The sequence below is a fragment of the Bubalus bubalis genome, chromosome 2, assembly GCF_019923935.1.
Source record: "Bubalus bubalis isolate 160015118507 breed Murrah chromosome 2, NDDB_SH_1, whole genome shotgun sequence".
In the NCBI taxonomy this organism is placed as follows: Eukaryota; Metazoa; Chordata; class Mammalia; order Artiodactyla; family Bovidae; genus Bubalus; species Bubalus bubalis.
In genome coordinates, this window is record NC_059158.1 from 86191391 (window position 1) to 86216754 (window position 25364).

The window sequence follows — 25364 nt, forward strand, 5'->3', positions numbered from 1 at the left end:
TCCTCCCATTAGAATGCGACATCCATAAAAATAGGAACATTATTAAGTTTTATAAACTGACTCTAGGGCAGCACTGGTCACAGAGTAGGTTCTGAATAATTATTTTTTTTAAGTGATTGAATGAATGAATGCCATAATCTAAATACCAAACACCTCCACTTTTGATCGTCTTTCACCAGGACAGCAATTTCGTGGTATTAAGAAGATGACATTATTTCTCTATATTTAATCAATAATCTCTTTTTATTCCCCAATGTTTGAAACTAAAGGACTAAAGATGAGTACCATGGGACACAATGTTTTTTGGTTTGTTTGTTTGTTTTTGCTTTGAAATACTGAATACTACCTGCAAGCAACGAAAGGGGGAGGAGGAGGCGGGCCTTAACAGTCCTAACAGATAATTTTGTATACACATAACTAAGCATATAATGTGTTTATCTTCTACCTACAAGATAAACTTCCCAAAGTAACTAAAGATATGGAATTATTTTATGAAGAGACAGTAAAGAAAAGCATAAACCAAGCTCACTTGCAAGCTCAACATTCTACTTCACTTCAGCAACTTTCACTATGTATTTTGACATTAAGCCAGTTGCTAGAGTCACCACTCTGGTGTTCTTGCCTGGAAAATCCCATGGATGGAGGAGCCTGGTGGGCTGCAGTCTATGGGGTCGCTGGGGGTCCGACACGACTGAGTGACTTCACTTTCACTTTTCACTTTCATGCATTGGAGAAGGAAATGGCAACCCACTCCAGTGTTCTTGCCTGGAGAATCCCGGGGATGGGGGAGCCTGGTGGCTGCCGTCTATGGGGTCACACAGGGTCGGACACGACTGAAGTGACTTAGCAGCAGCAGAGTCAAGGCAAATAAAATTCCCATTCAGGTGGAAAATCAGCAATGGCCTACATATGTGCAGAGTTCTGTAGTGGTCCTGTGTAAATATGTCTTTTCTTTAAGCATATTACAATTCCTGGGGAGGAAAAAGCTATTACTAGGTACATAATGTAGTTAGTAAATAAAGTAAGAAAACAGCTATAATGTTTTGAATTGGGTATTTTCTATGCCTCAGGTAAACAAAGATTCTGTATTTCTCCTACCCAGTACAAAACACCACCAAACTTCTCTGGCCTATCCAAACTTCACTGAATGTGCATTGTTAACCCATGTCCACGGGATTCTCCAGGTAAGAATCCCAGAGTGGGTTGCCATTTCCTTCTACAGGGGATCTTCCCGACCCAGGGATCTTCCCCACCCAGTCTCTTGCATCTCCTGCATTGGCAGGTGGATTCTTTACCACTGCACCACCTGGGAAGCCCACCAACTGATTGCTTTGCCTAAATATATTTTTTCAGTAGCCTAAATGACCCCTTCCACCTCCATATAATTCTGGACCATGAGGTTCTCATTATGAAGCAGATAAACTACCACCCATAGTCACCCAGGGCTGCAGAACGCCAGAGTGAGTAGCAACCCGAAGGACTCACATTTATGTGGCTTCTGTACTGAACCAAAGCTGCCATTTTTCAGTGTGGGTGTCTTTTTTTTTTCCCTCATGACATAGACAAATGTTGATGTTTACTACAAGTTGGTACATTAGTTGCTAATTAAGTTCCTGGCTGCTTCAGCCAAAACTTGCTGTATTGAATCCAAGAAAAGAATGGCAGCTACATCAAAAATAAGTTGTTGGGGATTTTGTTTGTTTTATTAAAGGAACGTTGTATATTAAAGAATATGGGGAACTTACATACTGGGAGATAGAAAACCTTCAGTCTTAGCTTCCTCCTAAGCTGAGTTGGTAGTTCAAGTCCTTCCGCGTCTGTCACCAGGCCTTGGTCAAAGCCAAATAAACAGTACAATCTAGGCGTGAAGTAATCAAGTTGATTAACTGTTTATCATTACTTGCTCTTTTTCATACCCACCCACAAATTCCCAGAGGAAAGAGTTACTTCTTGGGGACCCACAGGAGGGCAGGTTTATCCTGGAAAGAGCTCACTTCACCCTGGGGGGCTACATATCTCCGAAAAGACGTCTTCTTAGTGTCATCTCTCTGCTTGCCCCTGTAATCTCACACTCGGGCGGGGCTGGGGGCTGCCTGCTTTCGCCAGTCAAGCCTAATAACTTCCTGTTGACATCAGGGTCTGTGGCAGTCTCTCTTCACCTCTGGGCTGGGAAGTCCCCAGTCACGCTTGCACGCCCTCCAGGTCTTAGCTGACAAGGGGTGGTGCGAGACAGCCGCGGGGAGGGAAGTCTGAATTTTCTTTCCGAGCCCTGCAAAGTAGACAAAATACCCGCTGGCATTGCTGAAGCGCTGCTGTCTTACTCCGTGGAAGAGAGAATTCGCTTTCCGTTTCTGTTTCCCACAGGGCCGAAGGACTGTCCTTACCAGAACCAACCAAAAGGTGGCTCCTCCCCAACCAAACAGACACTCCCGGCCCAGCGGATTACGTGTGGAAAGTCCTGAAGAAGAGAATCGAAACAGAAACCGAAGTCAGGCAAACTATATAACTGCCTGGCGGAAGGCTGGACTCGAAACTCCCACCCGAGTGAGCAGAGCCGGCGCCCTGGCCCCCGGCTCACGCGAGCGCCCGCCGCCGCCGCCGTGTCCTGCGCACCTGCCCACCTGCCCGGGTGCCACCGCGCCCCCGCGCGCCCGTCTAGGGGTCCTGCAGGCAAACCCCGTCGTCAGCGCGTTGCTACAGGCCCCGCGGCTCCGAAGCAGCAGCGAAGATACCTATTATCCGCTGAGTTGAGAACAACTTTTCCATCTACCTGGGAGAGTCTTTTCCCACCTCTGAGGAAGAAAGATGTCGTCGGACGGGAGTTTCGCAGACAAGAATTTCTGCTATCTCATCTCGTGTTTCAGGGCCAGAGTGAAAAGGTACATCCAGGTGGAACCAGTATTGGACTACCTGACTTTTCTATCTCCAGAAGTGAAAGAGCATATTCAGAGGACGGCCGCCACCACTGGGGACATTCAGGCAGCTGATCTGCTTCTGGACACCTTGGAGAGGGGGAACTGGCCGCTCGGCTGGGCTAGGATGTTCGTAGAGGCCCTCCGGCAAGCAGGCAACCCCTTAGCCGCCCGCTACGTGAACCCAGAGCTCACGGACTTGCCTTCTCCATCGTTTGAGAACGCTCACGATGAATGTCTCCAACTGCTGAACCTTCTTCAGCCCACACTGGTGGACAAGCTTCTGGTTGCAGATGTCTTGGATAAATGTGTGGAGGAGAAACTGTTGACAACTGAAGACAGAAATCGGGTAGGTGTCAGTTGAAATGGAGTTGGACTTAAAGGCAGATATTGCTACTTGGGGTTGTTCCTCCATTTGCCCCATTCCAAATGTTTTTTGACATCTTTGGGTAAATTTGGTTGCCTCCTTCCTTAAGACTGTCTAGGCTTTTAAAAATATAATTTTGCAAATTTAAACACAAAACAGCTATTTTTTCTAATTCTTTAACAGAAATGAGCTACAGAAGAAAGAACTCTAGAAAAATAATGTATGCTAATAGACAGCATTTATTAAACACTTACTGTGCAATTAGATTCATTTGCAAAACCTGTTATTGGAGTTCATGCTCACAATAATCTATTGAGTTATTAGTTAGTAATCTAGTGTTATTAACTGTGCCATTTTACAGATGAGTAGACTGAGGCAGTTTAAATAACCTGCCCAAGGTCTACCAGGAAGACAGTGGTAGAGCTAGGGATTTAGTTCCTGATGGTGTTAAATTTTATGTCATATTATATGTAGTTGCATAGAACGGGGATCAGCAAACCATGACCCATGCTAAACCAACCCGAAAGCCAAGAATGATGTTTAAATTTTAAAATTTTCAGTTCATAAAGAAAGTTTTATTGGAAACAACTATGCTCATTCATTTACATGCTGTGATTGCTTCTGCGCATTAAGAGCATTTGAACATAGAGTCATATAGCCCACAAATCCTAAAATATTCATTATCTGGGCTTTAAACAAAAAGTTTTCCAATCTCTGGCCTATATTATGCACTATGTCATTTAATTTTGGTCCAAATGGGGAAATTACATAGTACATACACACAAACACACACACACACACACTCTTTTTTTCTTTAATCAAAGTTTCAGCATTCTTTGGGAATCAAAAATTGGAGATAATTAATTGAAAAAATATGTAGCCGGTAGTAATTTTCCATTGTAATAGAAAAATAATGGATTTTTTAGGTGCCATTTTGACAGGAAGAATTTTATAGGGGATTACACTTAGCGTTTTATTGTTCATTATTTTTCAGTGAATAAGGAAGTACTGTGGCATATAGAAACTCTGTCCTATTCGAATCTGACTTAGAGTGTACAGTGAAAGTTTTATTTTGAAAGGCATGTAGGCAAATAAACCCATTTTGGGGGGTCAAAGTCTAACATGCTGTGATTTTTGACATTTTCTTTCTTTCTTTCTTTTTAGTTTATCAATTGTATCCTCATTACAAAGTTCTGGGCACGGGACTCCTATCAGCCTATGATGTGACTTGATCTTTAGTGACTAAAGCTAATGCTCCTTTGTCAACTTGACAGCCATAGGGCCTGTCCAAAGACCTAAGTGTGTATCTAATTTTGATGACTGGTTTTCCCAACAAGTAAATAACTTTACACTGTTGTCAGTAAGGTTTATGTAGTTTTGTGTATTGAGAACCAGCTAGAACGCATTATAGTAGTCCAGCTGGATATGACAAATGTGTACATCACTGTGGCAGAATCTTAATTTGGAAGACAGTATGCAGCCTTCAAGCCAGCTGGAGATGGAAGATGGCATTTCCAGCCACAGTAGCTGTTAGGAAGTCCAGAAGCAACAGAGTCCAGTAACACCACAAAGCTGTTTATGTTTGGTGGGTATGATGTCCCGATTGCCAGTGAAACAGCACTTCTCCTTATTTACTCTAAATACGTCTGCCTATCAGCATCACTTTTGTCTTGCCTGGATTGAATTTCCGCCAGCTAGATTTTATCCAAGTTCTTGATTCTGGCAAGCTTGGAGGCAGCTAGCAGGAATGCAAGGGATTTGACACAAAGAAGATATACAGTAAAAGGACATTTGTGTACTGGTAGCAGTTAAGGCCAAAGCAACCCCATTTCTCTCTCATAAGGGAGAATGGAGGAGCAATATATGGAGGCTTTCTAAGGAGCAGTAGTGTCTGTGTGAGATCCTGGCACATCATTCTTAAAGATACCATCTGTCTCAAAAGGAAGCAATGGCGGACGATGGGAAGGAAACACTAGGTTTAGAAGAATCCATAGCATGTTGATATGGGTTCCTTGAGGAATGTTTATCTTATTACAGAAAAGTGTGGTGAGGAAAGCATGGGAATTTGGAATGGCAAGACCTGGATTTTGACATCTCTGTTTCTTACCATCTCTATTCCTTTGGGCCAAATTATTTAAGTTTCCTGATCCTAAATGTACTATGAAAATGGATATAATAATAATTTCCTCTCTCATTCACAGTGTTTTAGTGAACATGAGTGAGAAACATTGTTTATGAAAAAGCTTTATTAATAAGAAAGAGCTGTTTTGATATGATGATGACTTCTATTATTTGTTTGATTTCCTTGTGAATTTAAAGTTTCAAGAACTAAGGTAAATGCCTTATGTTGAAATTGAGATCTGCCTCCTAAATTCCATGGATTAAACTGTGAGTTGAGGAAGAAACTGTTTTTCATCTAAGAATGAAACCAGGACCTAGTTAGAATTAAGTATGATATTGGTGCTTAATAAGTATTGATTGATTGGATTAATTTCCAAGAAGTTGTCCAGAATAAAAAATGAAAATGCTTGGTGTAATGAATTGCTTTGCCAGGCATCAGAGGGGAGGGGAGGAGGAATGGTTGAATAATGAATATAAGATCTACAAGTTTGCTTTTCTGACATCTTAAAATAGCATTTAACTAAGAAATTAGGACTTCTAAAAATAATTAATTAATTAATTTTTTTGCTTTACCACATGACTTGTGGAATCTTAGTTTGCTAACCAAGGATTGAACCCAGAACCCCAGAAGTGAGAGTCTGAGTCCTAACCACTGGACCACCAGGGAATTCCCAAAATATTTTATTTTTGTTCTTTCCTGTTTTCCAGTTGACATTTTCTACTTGGTCTGTATTTTAGTTTAGGATTTCCACTTCTACCACCTAATCCCTGTCCCTCTTACACAAGTGCTTCTAAAAGTGATCCTAGATTTAGTTTTGTGACCAGCAGATACCCAAAGAAATTGATTTAATTGATTAATTATTCATTCATTGCATTTGAAAATATGGAGTGGCATGTTGCACCAGACACCAAGCTAGTGCTGAAAAGAATGGAGAATAATACAGATACTGCCTGTGCTTTCATGGAGTTTATGATGCAGTGTTGATCTGTGTTCATTCTTCTAACAAATAGGTAAAAAAATGTCTAGTATATGTAAGGCACTATTGTAAATGCTGGAGACTCATTAATAAATACAAGAATGACTTTACAGAACATTATGATAGAATGATCCTTAACAGTAAAGGGGTGCCCCTGTACTGACCTGCTTCTATTTAGGCTGCTAAGTGACATCTTAGTACATCCATGACTTAGACATCCATGAACTCATATAAACATTTCCATAGTGTCTTAACAGCTTAGGTAAGCTGCATATTTCAGCACCGTCCAGTTCAAAGCATTAAACATCTATAGTCCTGGAAGACTTTATACACCTTTCATTTATACAAAGAATCAGAGATAGCATCACCAGTCCAGCTAGAAACCCCCCAGTTCTATTTACATTAAGTTGAGTATTGGGGTCAGTCTCCTTCCAGCTCATTGTATTGCCACCTAAATTAGGATGGATAAGATTTTTTTTAGCAATAAAAAGTACTAATAAGAAATTAGTTATGACTGTGTGACAATGCTTATTCATTCAGGAAGACATTAACTTTTGGAGAGAACTTGTTCTTTAAAATTCTTTGTTTTTAACGTGAGTTTGCTTCCTGATTTACTGGTACTGAGGGTTAGTTCTGCTATGTTAAAAAGTCACCATTACTTTTAAATAGATATCTGAGGTTATTCTGAGGGAGAAAAACCATTTTTATTGAACTTTACAACTGTGTTGGCTATCCACTGTTTAAAAGAAATATCTTTGGTTTCTCTATTAATGTATGGTAGAAAAAACTAGATCAAAGAATTCAGAATATGAAATCACTGAACTGTATTACCCACAAATTCATATTTATTTTACACTCCATATATTAGTTAATAATGTATCCATAGACATTTTTAACTTCATAATCACAAGAATACATTAAATGGGGAAGAAATGTGAGTGGGAATCATTGTCCTGTTTCCGTCTCAAGTCTAAATATTCACTTCCCAAGAATTTTAATAATCAAGTGTATGTACTGAGATCTTATATTTTTCCTATGTTTTAAGAGAACAGATTAATTTTAAAAAATTTATGGTTGCTTTAAAGGAAATTGATATACTTTCTAGCATCCAAACTAGGAAGATTTCTTAAAAATTCAGAACCTTGATGATGCTGCTAAACTTGCACAGGTATTATATGTAGTTCCACATTCAAATAATAAAAATACTTGTAGGAAATAGTGGCAAAATATTTCTCAAATTCCTGAACTGCGTAAGGACAAAGCAAGCTTGACAAATGCAAATCATTGTATACTCAATGAAATAACTAATTAATAGTCAAAGAAAATTTAGTGGATATAATATATTAGCTTTTTAAAATTAAGTATTTATTATAGTGCTTCCCTTGTTCCTTTTAGAAAAATGCTTCCTGATTACTTCTGTGGAATGAGTTCAAAGCTGATTAAAGGCTGAAATAATTAAAAATGGAAATAGTTGAGTTAAAAGAAGGTGCTCAAACCAGTCTTATTTAGGATCTTTAGTGACTACTGCTTAAATTAGTAGATAATAATAAAAATGTTACAAACACCAGAGAAGGCAAAGAATTTCCATTAGAAAGTTAATGAAATTAGAGAAAAATAGGAAATGAGCGAGAATCTGCTTAGAAATGCTGTGAGGAAGAAATTGCTTAAACTTTATTGTCATTTTAACCACTTCTTGTCAAAAAATGAACTTAAAATTAGAGGCAATTACCAGCTATAGAGTTCAGGAAGGCAGCATTCAACTTCTGAAGCCAATTGCCTGGGATCAGATTCTACCTCTGTCATTTACTAGCATTATGGTGTTAGGGAGGTAATTGGACTTCTCTGAGCCCTGGATTTCTGATCTGTAAAATGGGTTAATGTCAGTATCTTCTTCAGAGTTATTGGGTTGATATATGCAAAACCTTTATAATTAACTATTAACTAATGAAATGAACATATCCATTGGGTAGAAATATGCAGTATAATCTTGTTCTAAGTAGTGCCTGCTGGTGAAACATTTATAAAGATAGATGATTTTCCCGGTTATCCATAATAATAATTAACACTGAATTTATACCGAGCATTGTTCCAAAAATGCAAATTCCTGATATTAGATGATTATGGGAATGTTTATAGGACTAGAAGATATGCAAATTTGTAGAAAACAATCTAGTTGAAAGGTTGATATTATACTAGAAGATGGACAAATGTTGAGAAGGACCTTTGAGAGTATGTAAGTCAGTATTTCTTACCTAAGCTGCTGGCTAGAATCAAGAGATGCTTTTGAAAAAAATTTCTGGTTTCCCAACATGGACAAATGAGCATCTCTGGGGGCAGATCTCAGACATCAGTATTTTCTAAAGTTCTCAGGTGATTCTAATCTGCAGCTAGGACAGACAAACCCTGAAATTTCATTTCCATTGCTTAATTTTACACATATAGAAACTGAAGTCTGGAGAGGTGAAGTGGTTTGCCTAATGGCATAGCAAGCTGATTGCGTTCTGCTTAATTTTGTTCTGGTCTAAATGTGGTCGTTTCTCCAAATGTTTGGCTCTATATTAAGAGTTGGGGGGTTCATTGTAATAATGATTACACAAATGATTCACATTTTAAAAGATTTGCTAGATTAATCTATAAAAGAAATTAAATGAAGGCTTAAGATAGGAATGAATGAATATACAAATAATTCTTCCCTATTTATAAAAAAGATAGATAGAAATACATTTCTTATAGTATTAAGTAAACACAAATTAAAAAATATATATATAGTAATGATAAATAGCACAAATATTAAAGAATATAAAGCTGTGATAGTACTTACTTACTCCATAATGGTAAGAGTCAAGAAAGAGAGGTTGGATAACAAATGTTTGATTTCCTATTTATAGACTCCATGAGTTAAAAAGAAATAGCAAACCCTATATACACAAAAGGAAATTGATGCAAATAGACATACATAATGTAGGTAAAGATTAAAGTCACCTTCTTTTGCACCGCTTATTCAGAATGATAGAGGTAAAACATTTGTTTCCTGTGTCAGGTTTGAATATCTCAAAAGCTTTAAAAAAGGGTGGACATTTAAAAGGGGATTGGCCCAGCGAATCTCTTCCCTCTAGAATCCAGAATTTCTGCAAGTGGCATTGATTTTTTCTTTAATGATGTTTTCTTTTAATACGAACCTTTATACATATGGTTCAATTTTTCTAAAGGCTAGTTTCTGTTTAAATTTATTCATTAAAATGTTTGACTTCTTTAATTCTACTTTTCTCTTAAAACAGGTTTCTGCTGCAGAAAATAATGGAAATGAAGCAGGGGTAAGAGAGCTACTGAAAAGGATTGTGCAGAAAGAAAACTGGTTTTCTACATTTCTGACTATTCTGAGGCAGACGGGAAATGATGAGCTTGCCCGGGAGTTAACAGGCACCGATTGCTGTGAAGGCAATACAGGTATTGCTAATTCTGCAAAGGACAGCTTCGTGTGTTTTACCTCGTGATTGAGAGTTTAATGAAGCCTATAGATACGGTGCCCAAAGAAAAGGATATTTAGAATCTGAATTTCAGATCTGTTTTCTTCTCCTTACAAATGAAGAAATTTCTGCCTGGGAAAAGATGAACCTCCCAAAGACCATAACACTAAACAAGCTGGGCTAGAATATTGGCCACTGACTCCTGATCCAACATGTTTTCCATTTTCCATCTTATTTTGGAAACAAAGGGATTGTCTGAGATTTTTATCAAGATCATTTTAACATTGCTTAGACAAATAAATTGGAAGAAAATATTTTAGTGGTTATTACAATTATGCTGCAAAGTCTTCAGGACATTTATATAATACTTTGAGGAATTTATTAAACATTTGATACAAAGTCTGTAATTGCTAATGTATCACAATATTATTTTCTTTGAGTTTTTGAAAGTGTTCAATTATAATAATACAAATAGCATAGCTCTTTCACATATGTTATTTGTAAATATAGTATTAACAGCCACCTTATTTTTCTTTACAGAGTATGTATCCTATGTTTTAAAGAAGTATCAAATGAAAGACAAATTAAAATTTAATTGGCAATGAATGGTTACCAATATATAGTTGTTATAATTTATACGCAATTAGATATAATTTAAATGGATTGTAATCATTTCAAGCTTACTTTACTTCTTTTATTCAGTCAGGCATTCAATCAATGTGTAACGAGTACCAACAATATACCAGATACTGTTCCAGGTGCTGGGGATATGGACTTAAATGAGACATACGCAGTCCCTGTTTCCATAAACCATACTTTCTAATGGAATAAGAAACAGTTTTCTAAGTTACTTATACAAAAGAAAAAACAGATAATTACCAAATCATTAGACCAAAGAGTATATTATGATTTTATGTTGTATTATTTATGAAATAGCTTAATTTTGCTCAGTAGTTAGAAATACACACTATATATATGAACATATATATCTGTGTGTATATATATATATGTATAGTGTGTGTCTATATATATAATAGTGTTTACATATTTATGTGTATATATAGACAAATATTTTTACTATGTGATATTAAAAAGCCCTAAGAATTACAAAATTGATGTTAATAAACTTGTGTGTAAGTGAACCATGGGAAGTAAAGTGCCTTCCATGTTTGTGGAAGGTCTTTTTGTTTCACCCCAAAACAAATGCTGTGTGGTGTCATAAGTTTGAAATGGCCACAAAGTGAAAAGCTCAAGAGGCTCCCCCTTCTCTCTGAAATCATTTAGGGATTTGAGGGGATTCATTCAGCCAAAGATGGTCAATCCAGCTTTCAAAAGCCAGGAGTAATTCCATGATTTGTCCACTAGCAGTTTCCTCGGTTCCTACTATCATTTTTTTCTATTTCCACAGCAAAGTTTAATTGTATAAGGAAAATTCCCTCCCAATAGGAAGCATCTTGACTTTGCTTTAGTACTCTGGAGGGAGCTGAATGATACTACTTGCTTGCAATATCAAGATTAGAGTTGTTTGGTTTTTTTGCATTTATTTATTATGGCCCAGCTATTATTTCTATAGCATAACTCTAATGCCAATCTGCTACTTCTAAAGAAACTTCAGGTCAAATTTACAAACAATGATGGGGCCAAGTGTCTCCCTTATCCCTCAAGGATGAGCCAGACTCCAGTACAGATCACACCTTATTATGAGTTCCCTTTCAAAACCACATGGGACCATTTCCATCCATGACGACATTCTAGACTTGAACTCTGAAATGGATACAGTCTTGATTTTTTTGTTTCCTGGGAAATTTTGGTCTCCATGTATCAAGGGATATTTGAAAGAGCAGCCTTGCAGATCACAAAAGACCTTGTTACATCCATCCTCTAAAGTAGAGGGTAACTACCCATCTTACAGCTGTGTACTAGTTTAGGAAAAAGGCTAGAAGATTGGCTCAAAAGTATCTTCCAACTCTTGTGACACAGACAGTATGTCTGGCCACATTGCTTTCTTTTTTTCTGGGGGTGGTTGTTGGGGCAGAGCAACAAGTTATATACAACATATTTCTTTCTAAGATATTTTGGTGCCTTTTTAGAAGTCGAATTCGATTTTTCAAATTCTAATTCTTTGAACATAGCAATCCTAGGTGAAGAATACATGTGTAATAGCTGTGTAATAACGCACCTATCACATACATCTATCTAATATTCACAAAACTTCCTCTTTACTTTCCTTATTATATGCCATGACTGTGACTGTCTTTAAGTGTCTATTTCAGAATGGCTTAGGCACTAGTTTATCTAAATTCCTCCTACCTGTGGACTTACATTGGCTGGCGAAGGTCAAGCACTTTATAAAAAGAATAAAGGTCCTTCTGAAAAGAAAAAAAAACATGGCAGTAATTAATTGTCTTTCATTCTTTTCACCCTCCCTGGTGTCCTGACAGGATCCTCTTAAATTTGGGGCTTTCCTTCTTTCAACCAAAGTGGATGATGATAGATGTTGCCCTAGATATGTGAGCTCTTAAAAGGCAGGGAGCAGGGTTAGGGTTTCTGAGCTTCTTTTTTTTTAAGTTTTTAAATTAATGAATTTATTTTTGGCTGCACTGGGTCTTTGTTGCTGTGCCTGGACTTTCTCTAGTTGCGTATAGTGCGGGCTTCTCATTGCAGTGGCTTCTTTTGTTGCAGAGCACGGGCTCCAGGGCTCCTGGGCTCAGTAGTTGCACTATGCAGGCTTGATTGCCCAGAAGCACATGGAATCTTCCTGGCTCTTGCTCAGTCGCTATGTGTCTGACTCTTTTTGACCTCATGGACTGTAGCTTGCCAGGCTCCTCTTTCCATTGGGTTTTCCAGGCAAGAATACTGGAGTGAGCTGCCAGTTCCTTCTCCAGGGGATCTTTCTGACCCAGAGATCAAATCCATGTCCCCTGCATTAGCAGGCGGGTTCTTAACCACTTAACCAGGGAAGTCCTCTATGCTTCTTTCAAAAGTTGGATAGAGGTTACAATCTCCATCTGGGATTCGGTATTCTTAAATTCTCACTACCCCTACCAGCAGTCAGGGTACTCCTGAAAAACACATTCCAAACAAGTAGGGCTCACTTCTCATGTCCTCAGAAAATCCAATCAGGGGTTCAGGAATTTAAATATTGTTTGCTGATCTGTACATCTTATTAGGAGAGTCTAATCATTTTTTAGCCAGTCTTGATGCCCAGAACAAAGTTAGCTGTGATTATTCACTTGGTAGGAGCTGCTGTGGGCAGAATCGTGCCCTCCTCAACCCATGAATTCAGAGGTTGAAGCCCCAACCACCTCTGTGACTGTACCTAGAGGTATGTCTTTAGGAGGTAACCAAGGTTAAATGAGATCATCAGAGCAGGCCCCAGTCTGGTGGGCCCAAGGCCTTAGAAGAAGAAGAAAAATGAAGTCTCTGTCCATGTGAGGACACCGTGAAGAGGTCACACTCAGCAATCTCAGAAATAAACTCTCATCAGAGACCAAATCTGGCATATTGACCATAGACTTCGAATTTCTAGAAATATGATAAAATACTTTTTTTTACTTTAGCCACTTGGTCTACGGTGCTTTGTCAAGCTGGCCTGCACCGATTAATACAGGAGACTGGGCTCTGGAGCCTGACACTTACTGAATCCTGGCTCCTTCATGTCTCTGGATGTGTGACTTTCACTAGGTACCTGCCCATTCTATGCCTCAAATTACTCCTCTGTGAAATGGGGATAATAATATTACTTACCATCGGGATTATTTTTAGGATTAAATGATTTAACATTAGTAAAGCACAAAATAAATTGCCTATTATTATTATAAACTGCCAAGGTCCAGCCCCGGCTGATCCAGGGTATTCGAAGGGGAGACGGCGTTGGCGACTATTTACATATTTATCAAAGATATAAAGAGTAATAGAATGAGGATAGCTCAGTAGGAAAATTCAGTGGAGAAAAGAGGCTGAGTAGCTTGGTTTACGCGGAAGATCAATATAACCTGTGACACCAGGTTAGCTCTGACCATGGAGGCCACAGGCGCCCTCTCGAATAGCGGAAGGTGCCCCACCTTAGACACCTTCTCCAGTGGGTCTTAGAAGCCCAGGCAAATAAATGGTCGCAGAGGATATCCACGCTCCAGATGGAGACTCAGCTGAAAATTGAGGGGAAGAATGACATGGGGAGACCAAGCTTTGGTGAGCAAGGCCCGTAGCTTTATTTTCAACAGGGGCTTTTATACCCTAAGTTACACATAGAGGATAATAGGGGATGCAAAGTCAGCAGTCTTTGATCCTTATCAAAAACCAGGGTTTCTTTCCTGCAAATTTATCGTATACAAATGGTTTAGGTGATTTACATCATCTTCTGGCCAGAAGGCCTATTAACATTTTATGACTCTTGACAAAGACTTATCAACAAAGACTTATTTTCTCTAAGGGTAATTATTTTAAGGTTTGCACCATCTTCCGAAGATAAAATTGCATTCCTATAGGGCGGATGTGTAATGGGTTTACAACAAAGGAAAGAATTTATTACCTTAAGGGTCTAAAGTTGCTAGCACCAAGGCCACTACTTATTTTTTCTACATACCAACTATATTAATTAATACACATTCAAGGATACAATTCAGGGGATGTGGAAACTTGGCAGCAAGCATTGGCTATCAATGAAATCTTTTACTAGTTTTATCCTGACAGTTTCTAACTCTCTGAGAGGCTCTAAGCTATTTGAATATCTTAAGCTTCCTGTGCCTCTCGAGGCTGGGAGACTGTAAACAATCGTATGCATAGCTGTAGGAGTCTGGGTAAACTTGTCAGGCAAGTTAGAGAGCCATCTGAGGCCTTTGGATTTAAACACTACTAATTGCCCAGGAACTTTATTAATTGGAGCTGTAAGTTAACTCTTTGACAGAGAGAGCGAGATGGTGGTGGGGGACAGCCCCCAGTAAAGTCAGAGGTGAGAGCACAAAGCAATAAAGTAGGCAGACTCTGGTTTTTTGGGGGGTAGATGCTCGAGAATATCCAGGGGGACTCCTGAGGCTCCATCCCGCCTTTGCGTATGCCGAGCCTCCTTCCTCATGACCTTTGTCACAAGTGGAATGTCTCTCGCTGGCTCCCGGCAATAAACCCCAAATATGTATAATATATACCTATGAATATTATCAAATCATCTTGTCTAAAGACAAACTCCAAAGTCAGAACAGTTGTCTTCAGGAAATTCTCCATACACAGCACGTATTTTCTCCTTATTCTTTAAGATAGGTTAATCAAAAATGATACTTTAGGAAATGTTCTTTATGGCATCAGTCTCTGACAGATTGTACTTCAGAAGGGCAAAACTCTTGTTTTTCTTCATAACCCACAAAAGGATTTAAGAAAACACTCAGTGCTTGTTGGTTGAAGGGAAAAAAGGCCAGATGAAAGAAATAGAGGGAAAGAGAAAAGAATGATCAGAATATTTTATTAAATTTCTAAAAAATCTCCAGAAATTCAAAATACATGAATGTAGGCTGACATTAAAGCATATGTACATCTCATGTAGAATGCACAGTGAGAGAAAAAAATGGCAAGATCACAAGTTAAAGAAAAACTACCACCAAATTTGCATTTTCACTAATGCAGTCTTATGTGTGACTTTGTATCACTGAAATAAGTGGCTTACTTCCTAAAGGTGATGGTCAGATAGGAAATCATCGCACTTACGATTAGCATAATACTTAATATTATATTGGCTTTTTAGATAAAATTTAATCATCACAAAAGAATTACTCACTGTGTTCATATTAAAAATAAAAATACTGTGTCAGAATGTAAAAACATGTTTCAAACCTTTCAAAATGTCAAACCATTGAAGTGTATGTAGGCATATCTCTACTAGAGACCCCACTTGGTTTTCAAAATAAAAATAGCAGCTCTTTATATTGTATAAAACCTTGCATTTCATTGCAATCTGCATTCTGTTTAGAATTTCAAAGTATGTAAGTATATTCAGGTTAATCTCTATTAGGAACCCCTATTTGTTTTCAAAACACCAATGACAGTTACGTATACTGTATAAAAGCTTGTATGGCACTATTGTTTACTTTCTGATACTTTTGTTCACAGAGTCTGAGAATTTATCACAAGAAGATGGTCTCGAAGTCAAAGAGCCACTCCTTTTAGCCACAGATCAACCAAATCTGGAGGTCTTGGACATAGAGAATAGTTCACTGGAATCGTCTTTTGCAGATTCTTCTATAGTTTCAGGTACTTGGCGCACACACATACTTTACTGCACTAATTAACTACTTCCGGAAAAATCAATTGTTGCATTGATAACATTAGGATCTATTAAACAGAGGGAGGAAATTTGGGCTTTGGGGTTTTGTATTTGTATTCAGATAATATTTCTGGAGGATATTAAATGAAAATTATTGCTCTTTGTGGCTAAAAATCTTTTAAAGCTAATGCAATATTAATATGTTATAAATATGAACATACTCAGTTCTAATTTTATTTTATAAACATGTTCATGGTTCTTATCATAAGTATCATAAGTACATCCCATGATTTTCAAAGTACTTTCAAATACATGAATCAGTTTGACTCACCCAAAGTTCCGAGAATTAAATGAAGGTATTACCTTTTCCCTTTTTTACAGATTAGGGTGTCACAGAAAGGTTAGACCGGATTGTAGAAACCAAAACCAAGGTTGTAGAAAGGAAGATGAATGGGTGCTAAACAGGAGTTTGCTTGAATTTCAGTAACTAATTGGTGTGGGTACTAGATACCACCATATCCACCTCTTTTGATATGAAACAGGCTTGGAAAAATGAAATAAATTTAACCATTTCCCCTCCCTAATTTTCTCATAATAGGAGAAGCCTTCTCTCCTTCCCCTCTGCCACCCCAAATGGCCACATTCATTTTTCACTAGAAATAGTTGCTGGAAGTCTGTGGTATACTAGTAAATGCTTACCAAGTGGCCCTGTAGGGAAAAGAAAAAGCCTTGATGTTTAGGATATGCCATCTTCATGGTGGAAATACTTTTACCATGGCTATTTTCAAGCGTCCATATAATGTCACTGAACACTGAGTTGGGAATAGATGTGCAGTACATTATTTGCCATTTATTACATGGAGACGATAGACTTATATAGCCTCAGCTTCGCTGATGATTGTAAAATCTACAAAAATGATTAGAAAATGATGAGTTTTAAGTATTCATTACCTTTGTTTTAATATAATTTATTTAGTAAGTCCATATCATTTAATTTGTAAAGATGCTTGTGCTTAACATTAATAAAATTCCACAAAATTCCAGAAAATTTAACAGTTGTTCCTGTGGGCCCGTATAAGCTGACGCTATCACACTACTGCAAAATACGCTGTTTTCACCTCAGAAAAAGTAATATGGCTGCGTTGTAGGAAATTTGGAAAACAGAAAACAAAGGAAAAAAACACTCCCCCTTTCCCAATAAAATACATTACTCTTCATATTTGGGTATTTGTTTTTCTCATTTTTTTACATACCTGGATGTCTATATACAATGGCATTTCTCCTGTATTTATTAAATATTCTTCTACAGCACGGTTTTTAACAATTGAATAACAATTCCATCTGTTGGATGCTTTTTAGCTAATTAACCACCTTTTGAATATTTAGGATGTTTCCAAATTTCTACATCATGAGTAATGCTGCAATAAGTCTTTTTGTATTTATATCTCAGTTTAATTCTTTTTAAATTTGTTTTATTTTTTAAAATTTACTGTATTGAAGTATAATTGATTTACAGTGTTGTCTCAATATCTGCTTACAGCAAAGTAATTCAGTTATATATATTCTTTTTCATATTCTTTCCCTTATGGTTTGTTTATTATAGGGTATTGACTATATTTCTTTGTGCTGTACAGTGGGGCCTTGTTCATCCATTCTCTATGTAATAATTTGTGTCTGCTAACCCCAAGCTCTCAATTCATCTGTCTCCCCACCCAGTTTAATTCTTAAAGACATATTACATAATTGAAATTTCTGGATCAAATGATTTCTACAGTTTCAAGGCACTTGATATTTAATGCCATATTTTACTCCAGGAAATTGTACCAAACAATATAGGGGAATACTTACTGTCTTGAAGGCTCTTGTACATGAGTGGGCAATGCTGTTTTTAAACTTAACCAATTTGCTCTGTTACTACCTGAATTTGAGTTTTTAATTTCCAATGAAAAACATATTTACAAGTTCATTCTTTTTGTTGTTGTTGCCTATTTTTCTTTTAGGGCATTTATATTCTTCTTGCTGGTTTAGGTGAATTAGCTAAATATATAGGGTAGCAATCCTTTGTCATAAATAGTACCAAGGTCTTTTATAGCTTGCCTGCAATTTAGCCTTGTTTATTTAAGGTGTTGGGTTTTTTTAGTGGGATACTTCTGAAGCATTAATGTGCTTATGAGTCACCTGGAAGAGGGGGTCTTATTGAAATGCAGACTTTGAATCATAGGTTCTGTGTGGAGCCTGAGATTCTGTCCTATTCACTTGTTCCCAGGTGATGCTGCTACAGCTGGTCTTGGACCACAATTTAATGTACAGAATAGCAAACCTGAATTCTAGAGGATCTTTTTTTTTTTTTTTTTTTCCATTTCAGCAGCTGTGCTTTCTTTCAGAAATCATGGTTGTATAGGAATGCCAAAATTACTACCTGAATGTGGATTTTTCACGTTTTAATAAACTTCCTTGTTAGGCTACCCGACATCTCTGTGGGTTACTGGCTATTTTCTAAATTCACACTAGAAAGAATTAAACCCAGGACTGAGCCTGGTAGTCGAGCTTCATCTCAAATGAAGGGTTTTCATCAACTTGCCAGCCTAATGCATCTTGTCAGCCTGCAGTATCTGTGGAACATTCCGAGTCTCAGCAAGGACAAAATTAAATGCAAAACTTTTTTTTTTAATCTGTTTTCTGGGACTTCCCTGATGATCCAATGGTTAGGACTCCAAGAGTCCACTTCAGTGGGGCGTGAGTTCAATCCCTAGTCAGGGAACAAGGATTCCACAGCCATGCATGGTGTAGCCTTAAAAAAAAAATCTGTTTCTTACTATTTAATATAAAACATAAATTTGCATCATGTGAAAAAATCTGGATTTTACAATAATGGTCTTGAGAGACAGGAAAGGGTTTGTTTTCCTTCTTGGGGTCCCCTCCCTCCCTTTCTTTCACTTCTTCCTTTTAATAAATCTTTATTAAACTCCTCTTGTGTGCCAGGCACGCACTGTTCAGTTCAGCACTGTAAATATTGTGATGGGACAAAATAGAAGTGGCTTCTGCCCCAGTGGAGCTTTCCATGATGGGCATGTCAGCCAAGCAGTAGTCTGTCACTGCACCAAGTGCTGTGGAAGAAAAGTACAGGCTGCTAAGATGTGTACTAGTCTGAGGACATGTCAACAAACTGTACCATAATCTGAGGACTCCATCCTGTTCAAGACTTCAACAGCTACTAGGCTGTGAGGTTCTTGTGCTGTCTGAACTTCTCGTGTGGACTTGGGAACAGGTTCATCCAATCCATTCTGGCAACCGATCTACAAAAGTGTAATGCCTTTTGCTTCAGGCCTTGACACTGCTCCTGATAGATGTAGATCCTCCCAGTTATTTGTTTCTTTTGTTGTTGTTCTTCAGAACTAAGAATTACTGATGTATATGACTTTTAAAGAACCATTACCCCCAAAGAAGTTATTGGAATTCTTTTGATGGAAGTTTTTGTTGCAAAATTAACTGTAGAAGGATTTTGCCTACATTGTTATTTTTGGCAAGCTTAACAATCAGGATAAATATGAAAGTATTCAATATTGAAAATATTCAATAATACTAATTTACATAATTTTGTGCATCTTACTGATATTGATAATGTATAATCTTTAGCTTGAATTTCAGCACAGCAGGTTAAGAGTCCAAGTACAGTTACCAAGGTAGCATTGAAAGAACTTATTACTTAAGCTACACACATTCTATAAATATGAAATTTCATAAGCAAAAAGAAAAAATGTGGCTTGAATTATTTCTAATTTTAAATTAGACTTCTCTAAGTTTTATTTCCAAATCAATTTTAAAGTATTTTTTTTTCAGTGACCAATAGTCTTTGTGGATACAAATGATAAATATTTATAGTTTTAAGGCAAAGATTCTTTATATATTGTTTTTAACCTTTTTTACTCCTTAACACTCCTGTCAGGTAAGACACACTAGCGTTAGTAACAGTGGCCCACCGTGAAACTAATTTTAATCACAGCTCTCCTTCAACCTGGGGGTGATAGATCAGAATTCCCTAGTGGGCAGTCCTGGACAGTCATTTTCGTCATGCCTCTGCCTTGGGGGTTGGCATTTCTTCTTCCTTTCTCCTTTCAACTGCTTCCATTTAAAAAGTGGTTAATAATTAAGATAGACCCACACTAATGCAATAATCTGTTTTTTCCCACACTAATATAATAATTTCTAAAGGATATTTGAATAGTTCTCAGACTATTCATAGAATTTTCATGCTGGATGTAATAGTTCTGCTTTCTGTAGTCACTGGTCATTTTCTAACAAGAAACTATTGGAAAACTTTGATGTTTCTCTGGACCACATGTCCCTAGAAAATATCAGAGGGACACAAAGCCCACATTCATTTTCTTCTATTAAAAATAATTGAACTATAGAAAATATACAGTTATCTGGTATATGTTAAATTTATAGGCTTATGGTAAAATTGCTTATGCAATCATTTTCAATTTCTTCTGTTAACTTTGTTAAAACAAATAAGTGGTTATTTTACTTATTTAAAAGTTGACTTTTTTAATACACTATTTTACAAATTAGTGCCCTATAATTAGATAAAAACAAAGCAAATGAGATTTAAAACTAAATAATAAAATTTATTGTGTTTGGGATGAACTTAAATTTACGCAGAGTTCCGCAGATAATCCCCCAAACTTCTTTTCCATTCTTCGCTGGATTTCCCTGTTACGAAACTAGAAAATGCAAATTCCACAGATTGGACAGCAGAGGGCGCTTTGACATTTATAAAGAGAGTAGAATGTCACTGTTCCCGGGTGGACGATTATAATGTAACAGGATGAGTGTGCCATGTGTGAATACACAGTGCGCATGACTGTGAGTGCATGTGTATATTTTGATTTATATATTCGTTCACGTGAAGATTTTAAAATTCCACCCCAGCTAATGAGCTTACCAACCTGCTTGTTTTCAGACTTTAATACCTTCTTTTTCATATTCCCCCATATGTTCCACTCCTTAGGTTTATCCGGTGACATTATGCTTTGGAATATATTGTGGATATATTTTGCATAGATCATGTTCTGTAGGAGGGGTTTAAAAATTGACCTTTATAAAACAGCCTCCTTCTTTCTGGCCCAATCTGTTAGAGCATTCTTTTTGTTGTTGTTTTGTTTTGCCTTTTTATAGACCAAAGTCCAATCTTAGACTTGGTCTATAGTAATCTCTGTAAAAATGCCACAAAATTTATCCTTGCACTTGCGGACCAGAATAATGTTCTTTAGTACTAACCTCTAGAAATTTCGAGATTTTTAGAATCTCTAGAAATACATACCACATAGCACTTGAGAGCTTAGTGGGAAAGATAATTGATACAGCAGTCTTCGATAATACTGTGAGAGATCACCCATACTATTATAGGATTGCTCTGAATTTAGATAGCTCTCCTTTACATCTCTATCTCTTCTAAATTTAGTTATATTAATTATTGGGAACTAGAAATACTAGTACAGAAATCCAAGAGGCAAATATTATTTTGACTTGAGAAAGAGAGAGAGAGTTTGTTACAACTGCTGTTTTGTGTTTGTTAAAAGAAAATCTAGGATTGTATTTTGTTTGAAACCCACTGAGAGACATCTAGGTTTAGTTATACGACCCCCAATTGCATAATAGTTCTAGGAGGATTACTGTTCATATCTCAGGAGTGAGAATATCAGTATTTTGATGGGGAAAAAACCTCTCTGCTGTGCAGCTAATATGAGTTGGATTTATTTTCATGATTTTTATATGGCTACAAGCTTAAAGTTTTTTCAGCAGAGTTTCAACAAATGTGATTTTAATTTGATCATTAGACATTATCTTCTCTATTTGAATAGGACTAGAAGCTGAGAATAAGTTCTGGCCAAGTGCTAGGGTACTGTCCTCACCCTCAGAGAGTTTATAATCCAGTTCAAGAAAACAAGTTTTGTGCCCCTAAACACAGACAGAAATTTGTTTCTAGGAAAAGAGAATACATTAGAGGAGAGGCCTGGGAAGACTTACCACAGAGGAGGATTGGAAGGCAGTTCATCGGCACTTTGAAGGTCCTGTGTTGGATTTGTAAACAGAAGTGGCAGCTGACACTTTCCGTTGTATGGATAGCATAAGCGAAAGTGCAGGTATAAAGAAGGTTCAAAATGTGCTTTAGGGGGTATTCATAATGGAGGAGGTTATACATAATCTCTCTACCTTCTACTCAATTTTGCTAGAAACCTAAGGCTGCTAAAAAATAAAGTTTATAAAAATTTATCCAGGTATAATTAACACATGGGCAGAGGAGTCCAGTGGGTAATACAGTCCATGGGGTTGCAGAGAGTTGGCCACGACCGAGTGGCTGAGCATGCTCCCACACATTAAACATAGGAAAATTCAGTTGTATTAATAATAAACATAGCAAAATACTGTGAAAAATGTGGGTAGGGAAACAGTTGGATTCCAGAGGAGCATTTATGAAGGAGCGGGTGGGAGGTAAGATTTCTAGGATCAATGAAAGTTAGCAGGTTTCTTTAACTATGATTTTTACAAAGACTTGTCCTGAGGCAAAAAAAACACAAAAACCCTCTTAAATGTTTATCATTCGGACAATTATGGAATATTAGCCCAAACCATGTGTGATGATTTCAGATGGTGTTTGTAGGAGAGTGTTTCATTACAGAGATTTATCCATCAGGGTGCTGGAACAGGTTCCTTCTGGCTTGCAGGAGCCCAGCGTGTAAATCTCTTCCCAGCTCCACTGGGTGACATCATGCTGGTAGCTTGAAATCAGTCATGGTGGGGAATATGAACACCATCAATGTTGGCAAGCACTTTTATTTTATTTTTGAAGTAGATCTTTGTCTTATTAAATTAGATCAAATAGAACTTACAAATCAAGTCGTCAAATCAATGTGGCAAACACTATTAAATTGTCACTTTTTTTTCCTCCCCAAAAGCTACTACTGAATATTTACCAGGATTTGCCTTTATTTATCATTTTAAAGAATTTATTTTTTGATGTGGACCATCTTTAAAGTCTTTATTGAATTTTTTACAGTATTGCTTATGTTTTATGTTTTTGGTTTTTTTGACCACGAGGCAGGTGGAATCTTAGCTCCCCAACCAGGGATCAAACCCTCACCCTCTGCATTAGAAGGCAACATCTTAACCACTGGACCTCCAGGAAAGTCCCTACCAGGATACCTTTAAATGCACCTCTCTGCATACTTTCCTCAGATCCACATAACTTGAATAGCTTTTCCTGAAGGGTACCTACCAACCAAAGAGATTTCCACTTCCCATCTATCTTGCATGCATTCCTACACTCTGCATTGCCAAGACTTACTTCCCATGTGGTCATCATGCTTATCACTCATAACGGACTCTGCTCTCAGACTTTTTACCTGTTACTGACAAGCAGTGAATGAATGGGTCACTCTAGTGGGTATGACTATCCCTACAACCCTGTACTTGAATCACTGTCTTTCTCTTTAAGACTCAAGTCCAAAGGCTAAAGGGCATAGATGACACAATTTAAGCCAACATCAATATACACAATTCTAATTTAATTCTGGCTGAAACACTTCAGCAGAGTGAATTCTATAAACAGGAGCAGAGGCGCTCGGTGGATAGCCATGTGGGCCTGTGGCTCTAGGAGATTTTTTTTTTTTTTTTTCCTTTGGGGAACTCATTTCCTAGAAGCTTGGATCCAGGAGAGAATATGCAAGGTGGGTGGAGGTGGCTTCTCTCCATTCTGCGGGAACACATGTTCCCTGGCACAGAGAGCAGAATCTGACAGACCAAAATGTAAGCGTGTGTGTGTGTGCGCGCACACGCACGCACAAATCCATATACATAGAGCTGAAAATAAAAGTCATCTATCTCCTTTCAGAAAAGATAGTTATTTCAAAAGAAAAGGAGATTGGTATTATCAGTAGTATGACAGTAAGCACACTTGTAGCGAGCCTGAGTCCTGTGTGAGCGCACATACATACACATGTGTTTGAAGCTTGGGATGATCTTTGCTGTTCCAGACTTTGGGGATTATGCAACTAGAGGGAAGGAGGGGATAGTTGAAGAAGTAAAGCTAATGTGCATCAAGAGGTCAGAACTAGAATAGATATACCATTACCTGGCAAGTGAAATCAGACTATTTGCATACTTTATAAACACTGCCTCCCAGGAGAACCATTGGTTTTGCTGGTGCCCTTTCTCAGTAGCGCTGAGGCTCTGGCCCCCTTCCTAATGTGATGCAAAAACCACTTTCCAGCAAAGAGAAGGAAAGGCTGAGGCAAGGGGTAAGAAAGAAAGAATCTTCTATGAAGTTATAAATGCATCTTAAGCTCAAATTAGGAGGAACACCACCTGGTAGGGATGGAAGTAAGCACCAATTGGTGTTTTACCTAATGAAGCTCAGTTCTTAGGCTGAATAACAATATATTTATCAACTCATTGTTAATATAGCATTTTTCCAGCAGAGGGCAAACTTTACATTGAAATAGATCTGAAAAGGCCTTCAAGGAGGAGGGTTTTCTTCATTTGAAATTAAAAAAAAAAAATTTTTTTTTGGCTTCCAAATGGTTTAAAAATATTTTAAAGTATTTAAAGTTCCATAGGATATTAAATATATAATTTCTCAGATTCAGGTTAGTATTTCTGCCTTATTAGTAAACTATTCAAGATGTGATTGTAAAATGAGGCAGTTTTTTTTTTTTTTTTTCCTCCCATGTTTTATAGACTGGTCTTAGACACTATTATTATAGGAAAAGCTGTTCTTTATCGTGTTGTTTACAAAATTATTATCGAAAATCCTGTCTTTTAACAGAATAAATATTGTTTTTCTTCATTTCAGCAGTTTCACAGGAATAACTGCTTTTCTTTAAACAGAAATTACCAGCATATTCTAATCCATTTCATACCTACCTTTGATATTTTTCCTAAAGGAAATGACACCTATCTATAAGTTAATTAAACTTGTTATATAGTCTACCTCTAATATTCAAAGCTCATGTAAACAGCCACTCCATGAGAATTTAAGATTTCTTTCTCTTAAAGATTTATTTATTTGATCTAACAGAATCATTCTCATAATAAAAGAGAAAGTAGAAATTGCTGTCTATATTTTAAAAAGGTAAAAAGGATAAGTCACTTGTTAGCAGTGGCCGAGCTCAGATCTGGAGACTGATTTGTTTGACTCCACAGCACATTTTCATGGGAACGCCCAGTCTCCAACTGACTATTTATCTGAGCTATTTTAAAATCATA

General features: G+C 37.3%; 1 protein-coding gene across 1 annotated transcript in view; it reads left to right on the top strand.

Moving 5' to 3' along the window:
* Positions 1–2336: 2336 nt before the first annotated feature.
* The window catches only part of IFIH1 (interferon induced with helicase C domain 1), a 56318-nt gene continuing 33290 nt past the window's right edge, over positions 2337–25364 (top strand). The window contains exons 1-3 of the mRNA XM_006073992.4: positions 2337–3261; positions 9656–9824; positions 15944–16084. Of these exons, the coding sequence (XP_006074054.2) occupies positions 2806–3261; positions 9656–9824; positions 15944–16084 (766 nt within the window). The 5' untranslated portion in view covers positions 2337–2805. The remainder of the gene's footprint in view (positions 3262–9655; positions 9825–15943; positions 16085–25364) is intronic.